General features: G+C 39.2%; 1 protein-coding gene and 1 long non-coding RNA gene across 2 annotated transcripts; one reads left to right on the top strand and one right to left on the bottom strand.

Moving 5' to 3' along the window:
- Nucleotides 1–4,043: 4,043 nt before the first annotated feature.
- Nucleotides 4,044–7,435, bottom strand: LOC129431184 (uncharacterized). The gene is made up of 13 exons (XM_073866352.1): nt 7,187–7,435; nt 6,992–7,095; nt 6,741–6,847; nt 6,444–6,596; nt 5,521–6,156; nt 5,338–5,407; nt 5,198–5,253; nt 4,985–5,048; nt 4,845–4,900; nt 4,624–4,693; nt 4,482–4,537; nt 4,244–4,331; nt 4,044–4,118 (listed from the first exon to the last, which is right to left on the bottom strand). The coding sequence occupies exons 1-13, from the start codon at nt 7,263–7,265 to the stop codon at nt 4,044–4,046; spliced, it is 1,614 nt and encodes a 537-aa protein (XP_073722453.1). The 5' UTR covers nt 7,266–7,435.
- A 5,496-nt stretch (nt 7,436–12,931) lies between these two features.
- Nucleotides 12,932–17,607, top strand: LOC141353662 (uncharacterized). The gene is made up of 2 exons (XR_012360762.1): nt 12,932–13,598; nt 17,523–17,607. It is a non-coding gene; the product is annotated as an uncharacterized lncRNA (long non-coding RNA).
- Nucleotides 17,608–17,982: the final 375 nt, after the last annotated feature.

Below are 17,982 nucleotides of genomic sequence, written 5' to 3'. Positions count from 1 at the left end.
GTCAAAAAAATCAAGATTTGTGACTGACACACTTCCTGGCGCCTGGTGGTGGCGCTATACCCGAGACTTACAATAGGCACATCGATGCGATCGGAATCTTCAGACGAACAAACACCCCGCGTGTCATCACTATAAGACATTTTTTGCCTTAGATATTAGACGTTTCCTGTTTCTCTGATTTCGCCACAACTTTGTCGCCTTGCCATGTCAGAACCGTTCGAGATATCAAAAATCCCTTCGCAATTTAGCAAGTACAATGTCTCGACATCATGATCACCACGTTTGGTGTCAATCCCATGTATTCCCTCGAAGGAGTATTCAAAAGTTCACTGCATGGATTTTTTAAACAATCCAAAATGGCCGACTTCCTGTTGGGCGGAGCTAATAGGTTAGAGTGCGAAAGTTGTTCGGGTCGATGAGATCTATATGTGTACCAACTTTCGTACATGTGCGTACATGTTTGCCCGATCTGCGCACTCCTGTGTGTTTTTGCATTACAGGGGGCGCTACAGAGCCCCCGTGCCACACCCGTGTTCCAGCCTTTGGCTTTCGGCGATCACGGACGACTCTGATGTCTGTGCCAAATTTCAAGAGTTTTCGAGTATGTTAAGGCCCCCAAAATGCCCAAAAGTGTTGAAAAAAATAATAAAAAAAAAAATAAAAAAAATAATAAAAATAATAATCCGAGCAAAAACAATAGGGCTTCGCACCTTTCGGTGCAGGCCATTCTGGCCTGCTCCTCGGTGCTCGGGCCCTAATAATAATCCGAGCAAAAACAATAGGGCTTCGCACCTTTCGGTGCAGGCCATTCTGGCCTGCTCCTCGGTGCTCGGGCCCTAATAATCCTAAGGAAAACAATAGGGCTTCGCACCTTTCGGTGCAGGCCATTCTGGCCTGCTCCTCGGTGCTCGGGCCCTAAATATAGCTGCAAGCAGCGATGGCGGGCCCTCGCACGTTTGTTTACTGCTACACGGTGCCTCCGAGAAAACGATGCACTGTGGGCAAGTGCATCAAGTGGGTAATATCATGCTGCTACTGACCCATTTAGGTACTGTAGGTAAAAGAAACCCCACAATTTAGACAAACGGGGGCGCGAGTGAGCCACTAAATAGACACGCCTTTATCTGACGTTTTTGTCAACACTTAACAGCCGACAAATCTGATGTGTGTGCCAAATTTAAAGTCAATCTAAGCACACCAAGAGCCTTAAATATGCCTGACATAAAAGTAAAGTTTGACACGTTGCCATGGGAACAGCGTTAGAGATGTCAAAAATTCCTTCACAATTTAGCATCTACAATGTCTCAGCATCATGTTAACAACTTCTGGTGTAAATCGCATTATTTCCCTAGAAGGAGTATTAAAAAGAACATTGCATGCGACTGTCAGGCTTAAATAAGCCTTTAAATGAAAGTAAAAAGTTTGACGCGTTGCCATGGGAACAGCGTTTGAGATATCAAAAATCCCTTCACTATTTATCATCTCCAATGTCTCGGCATCATGTTGACCACGTTTGGTGTCAATCGCATGAATATCCTAGAAGGAGTATTGAAAAGTTCACTACATGCAACTGAAGGGCTTAAATATGCCTTTGAAATGAAAGTAAAGTTTGACGCGTTGCCATGGGAACAATGTTCGAGATATCAAAAATCCCTTCGCAATTTAGCATCTACTATGCCTTGGCATCATGTTGACCACTTTTGGTGTCAATCGCATAAACATTTCTAGGAGGAGTATTTAAAAGAACATCACATGGAACTGTCAAAAAAATCAACCTTTGTGACTGCAACACTTCCTGGCGCCTGGTGGTGGAGCTATACCCGAGACTTACAATAGGCACATCGATGCGATCGGAATCCTTGGCCGAGCATACACAATGCGTTTCATCCCAATAAGACATTTTTTGCTTTAGATATTAGACACTTCCTGTTTCTCTGAATTCGCCATAAATTTGTCGCCTCGCCATGGCAACACCGTTCAAGATATCAAAAATCCCTTCGCAATTTAGCAAGTCCAATGTCTCAGCATCATGTTCACCACGTTTGGTGTCAATCGTATGAATTCCCTAAGAGAAGTATTTAAAAGTTCATGACTGACACATTTCCTGGCGCCTGGTGGTGGCGCTATACCCGGGAGTCACAATAGGCACATCGATGCAATCGGAATCTTCAGATGAACAAACACCCCGCGTGTCATCGCTATAAGACATTTTTTGTCATAGATATTAGATACTTTCTGTTTCTTTGATTTCGCCATGAATTTGTCGCCTCGCCATGGCAACACCGTTCGAGATATCAAAAATCCCTTCGCAATTTAGCAAGTACAATGTCTCGACATCATGATTACAACGTTTGGTGTTATTTGCATGTATCCCCTAGGAGGAGTATTTAAAAGTTCACCGCATGCATTTTTTAAACAATCTAAAATGGCCGACTTCCTGTTGGGCGGAGCTTAAATGTTAGAGGGCGAAAGTTGTTCGGGTTGATGAGATCTATATGCGTACCAACTTTCATACATGTGCGTACATGTTTGTCCGATCTGTGCACCAATGGTTTTTTTTTGCATTACAGGGGGCGCTACAGAGCCTCCGTGCCATGCCCGTGTTCCAGCCTTTGCCAGTTCGCAATGACGGACGACCCTGACGTCTATGCCAAATTTCAAGAGTTTTCGAGTATGTTAAGGCACCCAAAATGGCCAAAAGTGTTAAAAAAAATAAAAATAAAAAAAATAATAAATTCGAGCAAAAACAATAGGGCTTCGCACCTTTCGGTGCAGGCCATTCTGGCCTGCTCCTCGGTGCTCGGGCCCTAATAATAATCCGAGCAAAATCAATAGGGCTTCGCACCTTTCGGTGCAGGCCATTCTGGCCTGCTCCTCGGTGCTCGGGCCCTAATAACAAAGATTAATGCTGAAATAAAGACTTACTGAGAAACTGAAGAACAGTCGGCCACGGCAGTGTCTGCTTTATTTTGCTGTAAATAAAACAATGAAAGATTTAATAAAAGAAATGAAATTCTCAATTTAATTGTCACAAATAACATTTAGGTCTTTGGTTAAATCTACCTGAGCGGACGATGGTGTCTGGGCCGGAGGCGGCGTGACCTCAGCCGACAGCCTATTCCGACTGTCCGTCTTTGGCGTCGGCTTCATCTCATCCTGAAGATTAAATACACGTATATTAAAACAAATTAAAATGAATATTGAGTTCTGCTGAAGGCTTCGGTTTAAATCTACCTGTGACGGAGGAGGCGGACGCTTAAAAGCGCGACACTGTGGAGGTGAGGCGGGAGGAGGCGCTTGTCTCTGAGGAGGTGAAAGTCTACACATACAAATAAAGATACTGTAAGAACTGTTTCTGATAACATTTAACTTTACTGTAAAAAAAATAAAGTATGTAATATATAAGCATTAATCATTTTAATATAAGTAATACTAAACTGGTTAAATAGATTTTGATAAACTTACATGGCCTGAGGTGGCGTGACCTCCGCCAACAGCCCGTGAGGAGATGAATGTCTATAAATACATATAAATATATTGTTAAGAACTGTTTTTGTTAACATTTGTGCAAATAAAAAATGTAAAGTCTAAAACAGACAGACTATGATAAACTTACTGAGCTTTAATATCAGTTTCCGTGAGACAGAGTCTGGCCATTATTGACGTCACCTCCATCTCATTACTTTGCTGTAATTTTAGATTTAAAACACATTTATTAAAACAAATTAAAATTAACAGAAGTTCTGCTAAAGAATAATTTACATGAAACTACTTTATCATTAAAATTGACACTAATAATGTTCACAATCTACCTGAGAGGATGAAGACGGCTGGGGCTGAGGAGGCGTTTGGGGCTGAGGAGGCGTTTGGGGCTGAGGAGGCGTTTGGGGCTGAGGAGGCATCTGCGGAGACGCAACCAGAGCGGTTGACCCAACCGGAGGTGAAGGTCTAAAACACATTTAAAAATAATGTTAAGAACTGTTTCTGTAAACATTTGTGCAAATAAAAAATGTAAAGTCTAAAACAGACAGACTATGATAAACTTACTGAGCTTTAATATCAGTTTCTGTGAGACAGAGTCTGGCCATTATTGATGTCAGCTCCATCTCATTACTTTGCTGTAATTTTAGATTTAAAACACATTTATTAAAACAAATTAAAATTAACAAAAGTTCTGCTAAAGACTTATTTACATGAAACTACTTTATCATTAAAATTGGCACAAAAAATTGGCACAATCTACCTGATAGGATGAAGACGTTTGGGGCTGAGGAGGCGTTTGGGGCTGAGGAGGCGCAACTGGAGCGGTTGAGCCATCTGGAGGTGAAGGTCTAAAAACACATTTATATATATTGTTAAGAACTGTTTCTGCAAATATTTAAACAATAAAATATTAAGTTTACTGTTAAAGATTTAAAAAACAGTTAAAAGTAATACTAGACTGGTTACAGATGAATTTAGAGAGACTTTGATAAACTTACGGAGATATTAAACTAGTCTCCACCTCCATGTCCTCCACCTCGTCTGCGTTATGCTGCTGTAAGTAAAACAATAAGAAATTTAAAACATTTACATGAAACTACTTCTACATTAAAATTGCCACTAATAATGTTCACAATCTACCTGAGAGGATGGAGGCGTCTGTAGCTGAGGCGGCGCAACCGGAGGGGTTGACCCATCTGGAGATGAAGGTCTAAAAATACATTTAAATATATTGTTAAGAACTGTTTCTGCAAAAATTTAAACAATAAAATATTAAGTTTACTGAAGAAGATTAAAAAATACAGCTAAAGGTAATACTAGACTGGTTAAAGATGAAGTTATAGAGACTTTGATAAACTTACGGAGATGAATAACTAGTCTCCACCTCCATGTGCTCCACCTCGTCAGCTTTATTTAGCTGTAAGTAAAACAATCAGATTTAAAACATTTACATGAAACTATTTTATCATTTATATTAACACTAATAATGTTTACAATCTACCTGAGAGGATGGAGGCGTCTGCGGCGGCCCAACCGGAGCGGTTGAGCCATCTGGAGGTGAAGGTCTAAAAACACATTTAAATATATTGTTAAGAACTGTTTCTGCAAACATTTAAAAAAAAAAATTAAGTTTACTGAAGAAGATTAAAAAACACAGCTAAAGGTAATACTAGACTGGTCAAAGATGAAGTTATAGAGACTTTGATAAACTTACGGAGATGGTAAACTAGTCTCCACCTCCATGTTCTCCACCTCGTCAGCTTTATTTTGCTGTAAGTAAAACAATCAGAAATAAAACATTTACATGAAACTACTTTTTCATTATTATTAACACCAATTATGTTCACAATCTACCTGAGAGGATGGAGGCGTCTGGGGCTGAGGCGTCTCAACCGGAGCAGTCGACCCATCCGGAGGTGAAGATCTAAAACACATTTAAATATATTGTTAAGAACTTTTTCTGCAAACATTTACCGGCAGCTACTTGTAATATTATAATAGTAACAGATAAAAATTGACACAATTTGTTTAACTTACTGAGACACACTAGAGGAGGGTAGAACCCCTGCTGGAGGGTCAGCAGGAGCAGGTGCAGGAGGTGGCGAGGGAAGGATCACTGCTGGAGGGTCAGCAGGAGCAGGTGCAGGAGGAGAGGGAAGGATCACTGCTGGAGGGTCAGCAGGAGCAGGTGCAGGAGGAGAGGGAAGGATCACTGCTGGAGGGTCAGCAGGAGCAGGTGCAGGAGGAGGAGAGGGAAGGATCACTGCTGGAGGGTCAGCAGGAGCAGGTGCAGGAGGTGGCGAGGAAAGGATCACTGCTGGAGGGTCAGCAGGAGCAGGTGCAGGAGGAGGAGAGGGAAGGACCACTGCTGGAGGGTCAGCAGGAGCAGGTGCAGGTGCAGGAGGAGGAGAGGGAAGGATCACTGCTGGAGGGTCAGCAGGAGCAGGTGCAGGAGGTGGCGAGGGAAGGACCACTGCTGGAGGGTCAGCAGGAGCAGGTGCAGGTGCAGGAGGTGGAGAGGGAAGGATCACTGCTGGAGGGTCAGCAGGAGCAGGGGCAGCAGCAGGTACAACCTCATCAGATTCATCCTCCGAAGAGAGGTCTGAATCATAAAGATCCTCAAGGACCCATGAAGAAAGTTGGCACTTCATGCCTACAAAAATCATGGGATACCTAGGAACGCATAGGAAAAACTGTGAGTACCGTTTCTGCAATGATTTTAGTGCTTAAGCAATTGCTGTTTATTTTTGCATACAGACAAAACTAACATATTGTAACTAAATCTATAAGAAATGGAAGAATACATTTGCCCAAACTGAATACATTAATAAGATTCTCTTTAAGCGCAGCATCAATCTAAATTGTATGACTTCTAATGTACTGATTCGCTTTTGTTATCATCATTGTTTGCCAACTGAAAAACATTCTTGACAGATGTGGCAGGAGAAAGATCTTCATACCTCTTTATGAACCTGTAAAGGTGAATCAATTTCAGGGGCGAACTCTCTTCTTTACGAAGACGGAGCATCTCCCGGTCCAAAGTCTTCCTCACGAGACTACATGCCTCCTCAGAGGTCAGGGCAAAGTCCACCAATGTTCGCCCTACCTTAAATCTGCATGGGAGAAAAATTATCATTGTAAACTATCTCGGCTCTCTAACAATTAATTAGGCATCTGATCAGCGTGACTTAATCGCTGGATGTCAAAACACAAAAATGTTACTGCAACAAAACAACTGAAGATCTGTGAGTCCTTACCGGAATTCTGCAGAAACATAACCACATCCGAAGAAACGGACCACATCAAAGACTAAAATCTCCGCCCTCGCCTTGAGATCTTTAGTCTCGTGGTCCTTGATGTTCTCCTAGAAATCACATCATCAGGTTATGTGTTAGTTACTGTTAAACACTCTGGCTGATATTGAAATGTGATGTTTTACTTTAGTGATTACGTTAATTGCTCTCTATAAAAAACTCTCTGAAAATGAGACAAACAGACAGAATCTCACCTGATGTGGGCCGCCTGCACTTGTGGATGGTGGTGTGGTGGTCTCCTTACGAGATGCACTGAAGTCCACCGTGTACCAGAGGTCTTTCCATTCTGGAAAACCTTCTGAGAATGAAGCAAAGAGGTTAAATTAAAAAACTTGATGACAACAAAATTATTTTCACAAATATACTAACTAAATCAAGTGCGTTCACACCTTTCACGGGGGCCGGTGGCTTCATTTCATCTCTGGGGACCACCTCACCGATCCACGGCAGAGACAGCACTGGTTCCATGCTGAGGGGCTCAACCTCACTCCAGTCATCAACAACAGAGGAACTCCTGATCCGACAAATATATCAAAACAATAAGTCCGGTTAGACACATGAGTACAAACATCTATTACAAAGAGTTTTATGCTGTGTAAGTCTTATGTTACCCTTCAGTAAGAGAGCTGGTGACAGAGCCTGAACCAGACACTGGAGAAAGCACATGATCAGATGAAGACGCCTCCTCCTCAGTGTCTTCAACCTTGACCATGGCCTTCTCCTCTGGACCTGTATGTGAAAAGAACAGATAAGAATTAAGGATCATCCATTAATCCAGCATATCATCCAGGATTGACAATCTGAGATTCAGTGTCATATGGTGGAGGACAGCAAAACACTTCGAAACTTCAAATAATTATTATTTAAAAAAAATTTCATTAACTGCAAAAAATAATGATCAGGTTACACATGGTAATAGTATTAATCATTAAAAAGTCCTTTAGCTAACAGTGTCTCTATCGCTCACACATTTCACATGTTTTTTTTGTTTGAACATCAGTCACAGATATTGTTGGACAGATTACAGGTGAAAATGTCTGAACTTACAGGCTTCGTCTGCTGTTGCTAACGCAGGAGGTGGGGGAGCGGCGGCTCGATCAGCTGGTGTCAATTCAGACATCACAGTGCTGAGAGCATCGCCCTAGAAATCACATCATCATCAGTTAGGTTATGTGTTAGTTACTGTTAATAACTCGGGCTGGTATTGAAATGTGATGTTTTACTTTTGTGATTACATAATTCCTCTCTATAAAAACTCTCTGAAGATGAAACAAGCAGACAGAATCTCACCTGATGTGTGTCGGCTGCCTGAGTGGAGGATGGTGGTGTGGTCTCCTCATGAGCGACATGAAGGTCCACCGTGTCCCCTAGGTCTTTCCAAACTGGAAAACCTTATGGGAACAAAGCAAAGAGGTTAAATTAAACAACTTGATGACAAGAAAATAATTTTCACAAATATACTAAATCAAGTGCGTTCACACCTTTCGTGGGAGCTGGTGGCTTCATGTCCTCTATGGGGACCACCTCACCGACCAAAGGCAGAGACAGCACTGGTGCCATGCTAAGGGGCTCAACCTCACTCCAGTCGGCAACAACAGAGGAACTCCTGATCCGACAAATATATCAAAACAATAAATCAGTAAATTAGAGCTAAAAAATAAAATCTTGCAAATGGACACGCGAGTACAGAAAGGGTTTTTATGCTGTGTAAGTCTTATGTTACCCTTCAGTAAGAGAGCTGGAGTCAGAGCCTGAACCAGACACTGGAGAAAGCACATGATCAGATGAAGACTCTGACGCCTCCTCCTCAGTGTCTTCAACCTTGACCATGGCCTTCTCCTCTGGACCTGTAAGTGAAAAGAACACATAAGAATTAAGGATTCAAGATCATCCATTAATCCAGCATATCATCCAAGATTGTCAATCTGAGATTCAGTGTCATATGGTGAAGGACAGCAAAACACTTCAAAACTTCAAATAATTATTATTTTCAAAAAATATATAAATTAACTGCAAAAAATAATGATGAGGTTACACATGGTAATAGTATTAATCATTAAAAAGGCCTTTGGCTAACAGTGTCTTTATCTCTCACACATTTCACTCAGTGTTTTTTGTTTAAACATCAGTCACAGATATTGTTGGACAGATTACAGGTGAAAATGTCTGAACTTACAGGCTTCCTCTGCTGTTGATAACGCAGGAGATGGGGGAGCGGCGGCTCGATCAGCTGGTGTCAATTCAGACATCACAAAGCTGAGAGCATCGCCCTAGAAATCACATCATCATCAGTTAGGTTATGTGTTAGTTACTGTTAAACACTCGGGCTGGTATTGAAATGTGATGTTTTACTTTTGCGATTACATAATTCCTCTCTATAAAATCTCTCTGAAGATGAGACAAGCAGACAGAATCTCACCTGATGTGTGTCGGCTGCCTGAGAGGAGGATGGTGGTGTGGTCTCCTCATGAGCGACATGAAGGTCCACCGTGTCCCCTAGGTCTTTCCAAACTGGAAAACCTTATGGGAACAAAGCAAAGAGGTTAAATTAAACAACTTGATGATAACAAAATAATGCTACAAATATACTAAATCAAGTGCGTTCACACCTTTCGTGGGAGCTGGTGGCTTCATGTCCTCTATGGGGACCACCTCACCGATCCACGGCAGCGACAGCACTGGTTGGATGCTGAGTGGAGGCTCGTCGTCCACAACAGAGGAACTCCTGATCCGACAAATATATCAAAACAATAAGTCAGGTTAGACACATGAGTACAGACATCTATTACAAAGAGTTTTTAGTCTTATGTTACCCTTCAGTAAGAGAGCTGGTGACAGAGCCTGAACCAGACACTGGAGAAAGCACATGATCAGATGAAGACGCCTCCTCCTCAGTGTCTTCAACCTTGACCATGGCCTTCTCCTCTGGACCTGTAAGTGAAAAGAACAGATAAGAATTAAGGATTCAAAAATCATCCATTAATCCAGCATATCATCCAGGATTGTCAATCCGAGATTCAGTGTCATATGGTGGTGAAGGACAGCAAAACACTTTAAAACTTCAAATAATTATTAAAAAAAGTTAATTAACTGAAAAAACAAAACGATCAGTATTCATAAGGGAATAGTATTAATCATTAAAAAGTCCTTTGGCTAACAGTGTCTCTCTCTCACACATTTCACTCAGTGTTTTTTGTTTGTACATCAGTCACAGATATTGTTGGACTATTACAGAGGTGAATATGTATAAACTTACAGGCTTCCTCTGCTGTTGATAACGGCCTCACCGAAACCTCAGCATCCACTGTGTTTCCCTCATGCGGACTGCCCGGTTCACTGAGCGCCTCCTCCTGTGACACAGGGACGGAGGGCTCAGTGAACTCAGGAGCAGATAGAGGTCTGCTGATTGCAACAACGGGCCGATTCTCCTTAACAAACAGGAGAGTCGACCCGTTATTCAAAGCAGCAGAAAGCTCTTCCGCTGAAGGGAATCGTCGTGATCCTCTGTCAATAACAAAGACGGGAAACATGACGAACAAAACACACAAAGACAAACAAACAACCAGGAAAAACACAGAAAATCGCCTTGGACTTGTAAACAAGAACCAAACCACGCCGAACTGAAAACCCACGAAACAATGAAGCGCGTGCTGACTTTTATAGCCTCTGAAACTTGACGTAATAATCACTGCATTACAGCGTCACCGTACGAACATTAAAAATTGTTAACTGTAGTTAAACCATGGAAACCATAAACACAAACACACACACATATATATCATTTTTTATAATTGCTTTATGAATATCGGGAATTGTCTATCTTTTCTATATCAGATAAAAAGTCTTCAACAATAAAATTCTCTTCAGTCCAATAGTAAACACGGATATTAAAAGAATTAATATTTTTCATAAAGCGCCCTTTAGATATTTTGTTATAATATTTGAAAAGTAAACGATCACATCTTTTTAAATATTATCGTATTAATAATTTAATATTTACACGCCCTTTCAGTATTATTTGCTATTTGTGTTGACTTCAATAAATAAATCGCCATATATGTTGTTCGCAAAAAGGAATGTTTAATATTGTATTAGTGTGCTTGGTTTTAACATTAAATAAAAATTGGATTCTTATGACTTTAAATGTAACATATTTCAAGGCGGCAAATGTCCGTCTATGAATAGATTCTCGCATTTCATTCATTCAAACCGATTCAAACTGTTTTAGACATTACATTTGTTTTTATTATAGACAAATCAGTTTACAAACTTTAAAGTTTAAAGTGTTTCGAAATTAATTAAGGTAGCAAACACACATAGAATTATTGAAAGATTTAAACGGATATTGTACATTTTAGTCTGAGCTTTTAAAAAGAATAATTAAAATTTAGGTAAAACTGTCACCAGCATGCATTTAAATAACTGTATAAATGTTGTAAATGACATACGTGTAATAATATGTACATTACACCTCATTTAATGCTTGTTTATTATGACTTTCGATTTAAAACTTTACACAAATTAACATTTAAAATATATATATTTTGTGTACATTTGTACTTACATTTAAAAAAAAGAATTAAAATACACTTATACATATTTCAAGCTCTGCAACCCGCAATTAATATAAGTAAACAATATAAAATATAATTACATTAAAACCACAAAAGAAAATAATATAGGCTACTAATAAAATAATAAAAGTGATAAGAAGTAAATAAATGAAGAGGGAGTGTTATTAAACAGTTAATTTAGTGTAACGTGTAGGCTTCATGTTTTCTGTATTTTCTATTTCACAAAAAGAAATAAACATTTTTTTATATCCGTCGGAGCCGATGAAGTTATTATTGGGCAGCGCTCCGACATGTGGTGCTTTCGCACTTTCGGCGACCCCTCTCTCCTCCCTGTCCTCTCCTCTATCACTGTTTAAATAAAAGGTAAAATGGGCAAAAATATAAACAAAAAGAGATTATCCTTAATATTATTTTGGTAAACTTTATTTCAGATCACTATTCCTCGTACTAAACATGAACCTTAAGAAATTGTGCAAGTTTGGTGCGATATTGTCTCCTGAACAGACATCATATCAGTCTCACATAGCTGCCTGCAGAATTAAGTGACGCCATAGCTTGTAAACTAATTAGAAATCCGGGAGCAAAAAGTATTTGAAGCCTGAAGATGATGTGACAGTTTGATTTAATAAATTTCATTAGATACATTACTTTAATATTTATTATTTATTAAATATATTATAAATTAAATTAAATAATTTAATAAATGTTTAATTTAAACGATGTGCTTTGTACAATTACTTAAACGTTTATCAATAGCTTTTCAGTGTCTAATGTCATTATTCGTATCTGTTTCAAGTTTAAGTTGCATGATTAATAAGAAATGATTAAATAAATAATTGACGTAATATTGACGCACATTGACATATAATACGCTGTGGTCTTTCACAAATTAACAAATCCAGTTTAATCTAAATTAATTATTGTTTCAATTATATCAGCAAGTCTAGTGACAATTATTGGTGTTGATGTAATTTGTGAATTGTTGTTTAAGAGAGATGCAGTTGAGTGCGCGTGTTCGTCATCTTCTCGCGATACTATCGGTGTACTTCAACCCATTCCTAAAATGGTGGCGTGTGCAAAAGCAAACTTCAAATAGAGATCAAGCTTATCTAAGAAAATCTTATAAAAATATTAAAACTGCAAATAACACTTAAAACAAAAGTGAGACACACGCTTTCAGGTTTTATCTCAGGCCAGGTTGTTAAGTCAGTGGATAGCAGGGGCAGATTAGCCCAGAGACACCCATCCATGTGTCAGACAAACTTTAAAAATCTTAAACTAAAATCTCACAGCGTAAATAGTTAACTATGAAACTATTCATTCACAATTATTTAAACGTAAACCTCACAGGCTCGTGGGCGGGCCATAGGGGCGTAGCCTATCTATGGGTTTCTGTACTTCATGTTCATGTTCATATCTTGTTTTTTCATAATACACTGGAGTGGAAAGGATTAAATGAAATGCAGACGGACCGCATATTAATATGGACAGTACTTACATATCATCTCAACACAAGTGTCCACTCTTTAAAATGCATCCCGCAATTTTAATCCAAAACAACGAAAAATAGGGACAAATGCCAAAAGATCCGCATTTGTTTACATGCGCGCTTCCGGTTAGTATGATCGATCATATTCATTTTCAATAAAAAAAAGTAAAATTTCAATAAAATATCGATTCTTGAAAAGTAATCTATTTCTACTCCGTTAATTTCTTCCCCGAAAAAATGACACCGCCTTTTTCTGTTTTGTCCAATCATATAAGGTTTGAGAATTTAAAATGCCCAGGGAGTGCATCATTGGGTAAGCGAGCTGTCATTTAGCGTTCCTTAGGTGTTGACTGGATGAAGCCAAAATAAAGCCAGCCAATGCCTAGCCAACAAAGTTTTGATTGATGGGGATAGTAACCAATCATAAACGATTACAAGGATTCAGTTTGATTGGTTTGTGTCGGTAAAATGTGCGTCTGCGCAGATCTGCCCAAACACACGTACGCTTGCGCAACCAAATGCTGTTATGCTAGCGGCTATGGCTAGTTATACAGAGCTTAAAGAAACGATAAGGTTTAGATATAAATATCTCCGTTTTGGATCGTCGATTGCAGATTACTTTTTTGTTTAGGAGAAGGTGATGAGGAGCACGAGCGAGGTGCAAAAAGACCAGACTGTATCAAAATAAAGACGCGTCACCAGAGATGCATTGAGCAGTGGAGCTGCTGCTCAGATACAGTAAGTTTGGGTTGTTATGTTCATCATGCATTTACAGTTTTTGTTTCATGTTAGCTGTTTTTGATTGTAAAATAAATGACTAAGACACGAGATTTACATGTGTTCATTTTTCTATGACATGTTATGTAAATGCACATGTTTATAGTGATATGAATGAATAAGATATGTGGGAGAAATATGAGTATTATCAGCAGAGTTATTTAGCAAACATAAGGCATTTGTAATTGGGTGATTCTTAGACTACGGGCACTTTTATGTACTTGGGTCATATTTTTAAAAATACATATAATTTTTGACAAATTCCTCTTTCTTTGTCAAACTTACAATAAAATCACCTTTAAAAAAATGTAGGACCTTTCTATTATGATTTTTTCATACTTTTTAAACTCCTAATAGGTGTCAAATTCACTGTTTTCTCCTTGTCGCACACCCAGACTTTTACATTTCAACAATGAAAATACAGTTTAAAAATATGACTTATCTGGGAACTATTAATGTACCTGAATTAAGCACTAGTAAAATAATTAAAATTCATTATAATATTTAATGTGAGATCACTATTAATTTAACTTTTTATACAAAATATAGCTGTCGCACAGTATTGGTGTCATTTCCACCACGACACTGTAATGTGCCTTTAAAAAGTTTGTGTGAAAGATTGTTTAGTGGGTTTTCATGGAAATGTTCAGTGACATTAGAGAACATGCTGGACATGGAGGAAACTTAAATTTTCATTAACAACAAATAAAGAAAAAGTCAGGGTAAATATTGCTTGATCAGTAAAAACATTTATTATACGTCATTTCCAAACATGCTGTAACTTTAAGGGTGTTTTTACAAAGCTAAAAATTTAAAATGAAATAAGAGTATTTTGCATACATGAAATCATAAGTATTATTTCAAAGCTAATCAGTGAAGCTGTCTTTGATTTTTTCACAAAAAACTACAGAAATGTCATTACCACCACCGTCATTTCCACCACACTGCCCTTTGTGGTGGAAAAGACAGCATGTGGTGGAAATGACATTGACTGCGTTTACATGCACAAAATAAGTGGATAACTATCAAAAATCATGCGTTTACATGCAAATCAATAAACTGGCTACGCAGAACATATTGCTGAACATAATGTTCTGGATGGGGTGTAGAAATGTAGGAAAGTATGTTGGTGCAGTAAAAGTTCAGTAAGTAAGCAGTAGTGACTTGAAGAGCGGCGTTACATGAGCCCTTTTGGGCTTCTGGAAGATAAGCCGAGCTGCTGCATTCTGAACTAACTGGAGTGGTATGATCGACCATCCAGGAAGGCCAGCAAAAAAAGCATTGCAGTAGTCCTGCCTAGAGATTACCAGGGCCTGGATCAGAAGTTGTGCTGCATGCCCCGTAAGGAGTGGCAGCATCTTCCTAAAATTTGTAGAACGCAAATCGGCACGACTGCGCTTGTCTTTGCAATGTAATCAGTGAATGACAGTTTGTCATCAAAGACGACACTGAGGTTTCTGGAAGTTTTGGAAGGATTAATGGTTGTGTTGCCAAGATGAATGGATAGGTCGTGCTATATCTTAAGTTGTGCCGAAAATAGAAGCAGCTCAGTCTTAGCTAGGTTCAGCTTGAGGTGGTGTTTCTTTATCCAAGCCGATATGTGTTCTAAGCAGGCTGTAATGCGTGCTGCTATGGTGGGATCATCTGGGTAAAATGAAAAGAAGATCTGGGTGTCATCATAGCAGTGGTAGGAGAAGCCATGTGCCTGTATGATAGGTCCTAAGGATGTTGTGTAGATGGAGAAAAGGAGTGGACCAAACACTGATCCCTGAGGGACCTCAGTGACCATTTGGTGGGCTGTGGACAGCATGTCCCTCCATGGCAACCTACAGGATCTATCAGAGAGATTTGAAACATTGAAGAGGAGTACCTGTGATCCCTAGCGACAATAGGGTGGCTAGTAGTATCTGATGATTGAATGTGTCAAAAGCTGCCGACAGGTCTAGCAGAATCAGAACCAAGGATTTGGATTCTGCCTTAGCGAGCCGTAATGTGAGACAGGTCTATAACTGTCCGTGAGTGAGGGGTTCAGTGTCGCTTTTTTAAGCAATGGAGTGACCAACGCCTGCTTAAACGTGGATGGAAATGTGCCGGTGAGCAGTGAGGTGTTGATGATATGTGTGAGTCAAACGAACCAGGCTTTGAGGGTCAAATGCACATCAGGTGCACCCTTAAGGGCTCGTTATAGTCGTGCGTAGGTCCTACGGCGTAGCCGCGACGGCGTAGGTTCCACGTCGGTTTTGTTTATACTTTTGCGTCGTCCTCCACGTCGACGTGCAAACACTTCGTAGTTGGAACTTGCAAGTTCAGACTCGGAAGAACAAACTCCTGATGTGAAATGCATTCTGGGAAACTTCGCTGTCATAAGTCCACACAAGTCTCTCCTGATGCATCCTCGATAAAATGGGCGGATCAAGAACACATCCGGGGATTTTATGTGAACTTGGGCTTGATGCGAACTTTGAATTGCGACTGATGACGTTTTACAAGTCCACAAGAACACAAGTACAGACAAGAACGCATATTGAGAAATGGCTTATGATTTGAGAAGATCAGCAATGATGGAAGTAAATAAACAGTGATTTTTGTTGCAGTTTGAGGTAAATCACTCCCCAACTTGGCTCATCTTTGTTTTCACCGTCGCAAACGGAAATACCTATGACGTAGTTTTTTTACCTGACGGGAGGGGTTCTGGTGGACCAATCACAGTGCTTGCGGTCCGCGTACAACTGACGCGCTGTTAAAAATTTTGCGAGGTGCACTTCAGGCTACGCAGAGCTACGCACAGGCTACGGATAGCCTATGCTACGTAGCTACGGCGTAGAACTTATGCATGACTATAAATCGAGCTTTTGTAACTTCAGTGTCAGTCAGTGGAGAAAAAGGGAAAAATGGATGTGGGATATGAGTGTAGTGTGTCCTGAGGTTTGTGGTGTAGAAAATTGGTTGCTGATGGATTATGTTTTGTTGATGAAAAAGTTAGCAAATGTCATCAGCTGACAATTAGGAAGTGGGTAAAGCGGGAGGGGGACAGAGGAGACTCAAACTCTAAACTAAAAAACAGGTCTGGTTATGTTTAATGACTTTGTGAATTGAGTTGTGATGAATTTAGAATTTTTCTAAAGAATATCTATACTGTTTCTCTACGTTCACATTAATTCATTGTCATTTCCACAACACCTTGTCATTTCCACCACCACCCTGTCATTTCCATCACCACACACTTTTAAAAAGAAATATTTAAAAAGTTCTCATAACACATTAAAAATTGATCTACAATTTATGAGATCATACTCTACTTAACATAACAATTCAAGTTATTTATTTTTTAATAAGCTCTTTTCCAAACCAATATTAAATTTAAGAGTGTGACAGGTGAACAGTTCAGCATTTGGTCCTCTTGGCAGTTCATTTATCTCGTTGACAAATGTATAATTATTTTACATTGTGAAAAAATTGTAAAACTACTCACAAAAATGATCTTAGACAATTCTGGAGTGGCATAAGTAATTCTATTTTTAAATAACAACAGTATATTGAGATGTGGTGGAAATGACATTTGTTAGCAGGTCTGAAAAAATGTAAAATATTAACAATTTCTCTGGAAATCTAAGTTTGCCCTCTTACAGACCTTAAATCTAGACCAATTGTTTAAACTTATCAGACTGTGTTACATGACTTTTGAGCAAGTTTTTTAATTTCAAATTCACAAGGCTAAAAGTGCCCCTAGTTGAAGAATCACCCAATTATAAAAAAATATATATATATATATGTTCATGTATATTACATCATAGTTTCTAATACAAATAGTTGTATGTCTCTAACTTTTGACTCAAACTAAAATCTTTTTTTGCTGTGTGTGTTTTCTTCTCGTGATGTAAAAAGGGCTTCAGCTGACATAGATGAGGACTGCAATCTGGAGTCCATTCCTGAGCGACCACATTCAAAATAAACAAGTATTTTGTTATAATCGGCAAATGTTTTTTTCTGAAATAGTTTCTTCTACATGCTTTGGTGGGCAGAGTAACTTAGTTTTAAATCGATATGGGGCAAAAACGGGACATGCTATGTGGGGCGCAGCACATGAGGGGGATGCAAATTAACTGTGCAAAGATCTTTAAACTTTTTTGAAATACTTTAACACAGTTATAAATAATGAAAAGTTTTCAAAAACATCATTTGTTAATTATTTTAACTTTCACACGAATCTGGTGTGGAAGTTGTCTGGTCTGGTTGATTTTTTTTTGTGTGTGTGTGGGGTGGGGTTGTTTTACCACAAAATTCTGTATGTAATATTGCAGGGGTCTTCAACTACTTTTCTTCAGGGGCCAGATTTTAAGATTTT

The sequence above is a fragment of the Misgurnus anguillicaudatus genome, chromosome 3 (genome assembly GCF_027580225.2).
Source record: "Misgurnus anguillicaudatus chromosome 3, ASM2758022v2, whole genome shotgun sequence".
NCBI classification, from domain to species: Eukaryota; Metazoa; Chordata; class Actinopteri; order Cypriniformes; family Cobitidae; genus Misgurnus; species Misgurnus anguillicaudatus.
The sequence above is the reverse complement of the archived record's forward strand: the minus strand, read 5'-3'. Positions and strand labels throughout refer to the sequence as shown.

What these genes read in the sequence shown, in the direction of transcription:
- LOC129431184 (XM_073866352.1), bottom strand. Translation starts at nt 7,265, where the DNA reads ATGGAACCAGTGCTGTCTCTGCCGTGGATCGGTGAGGTGGTCCCCAGA. An exon ending in CTTTACAGGTTCATAAAGAG is followed by an intron (nt 6,157 to 6,443) that starts GTATGAAGATCT and finishes ATGCGTTCCTAG; the next exon opens with GTATCCCATGATTTTTGTAG. An exon ending in AGACGCCTCCATCCTCTCAG is followed by an intron (nt 5,254 to 5,337) that starts GTAGATTGTGAA and finishes TTTTACTTACAG; the next exon opens with CAAAATAAAGCTGACGAGGT.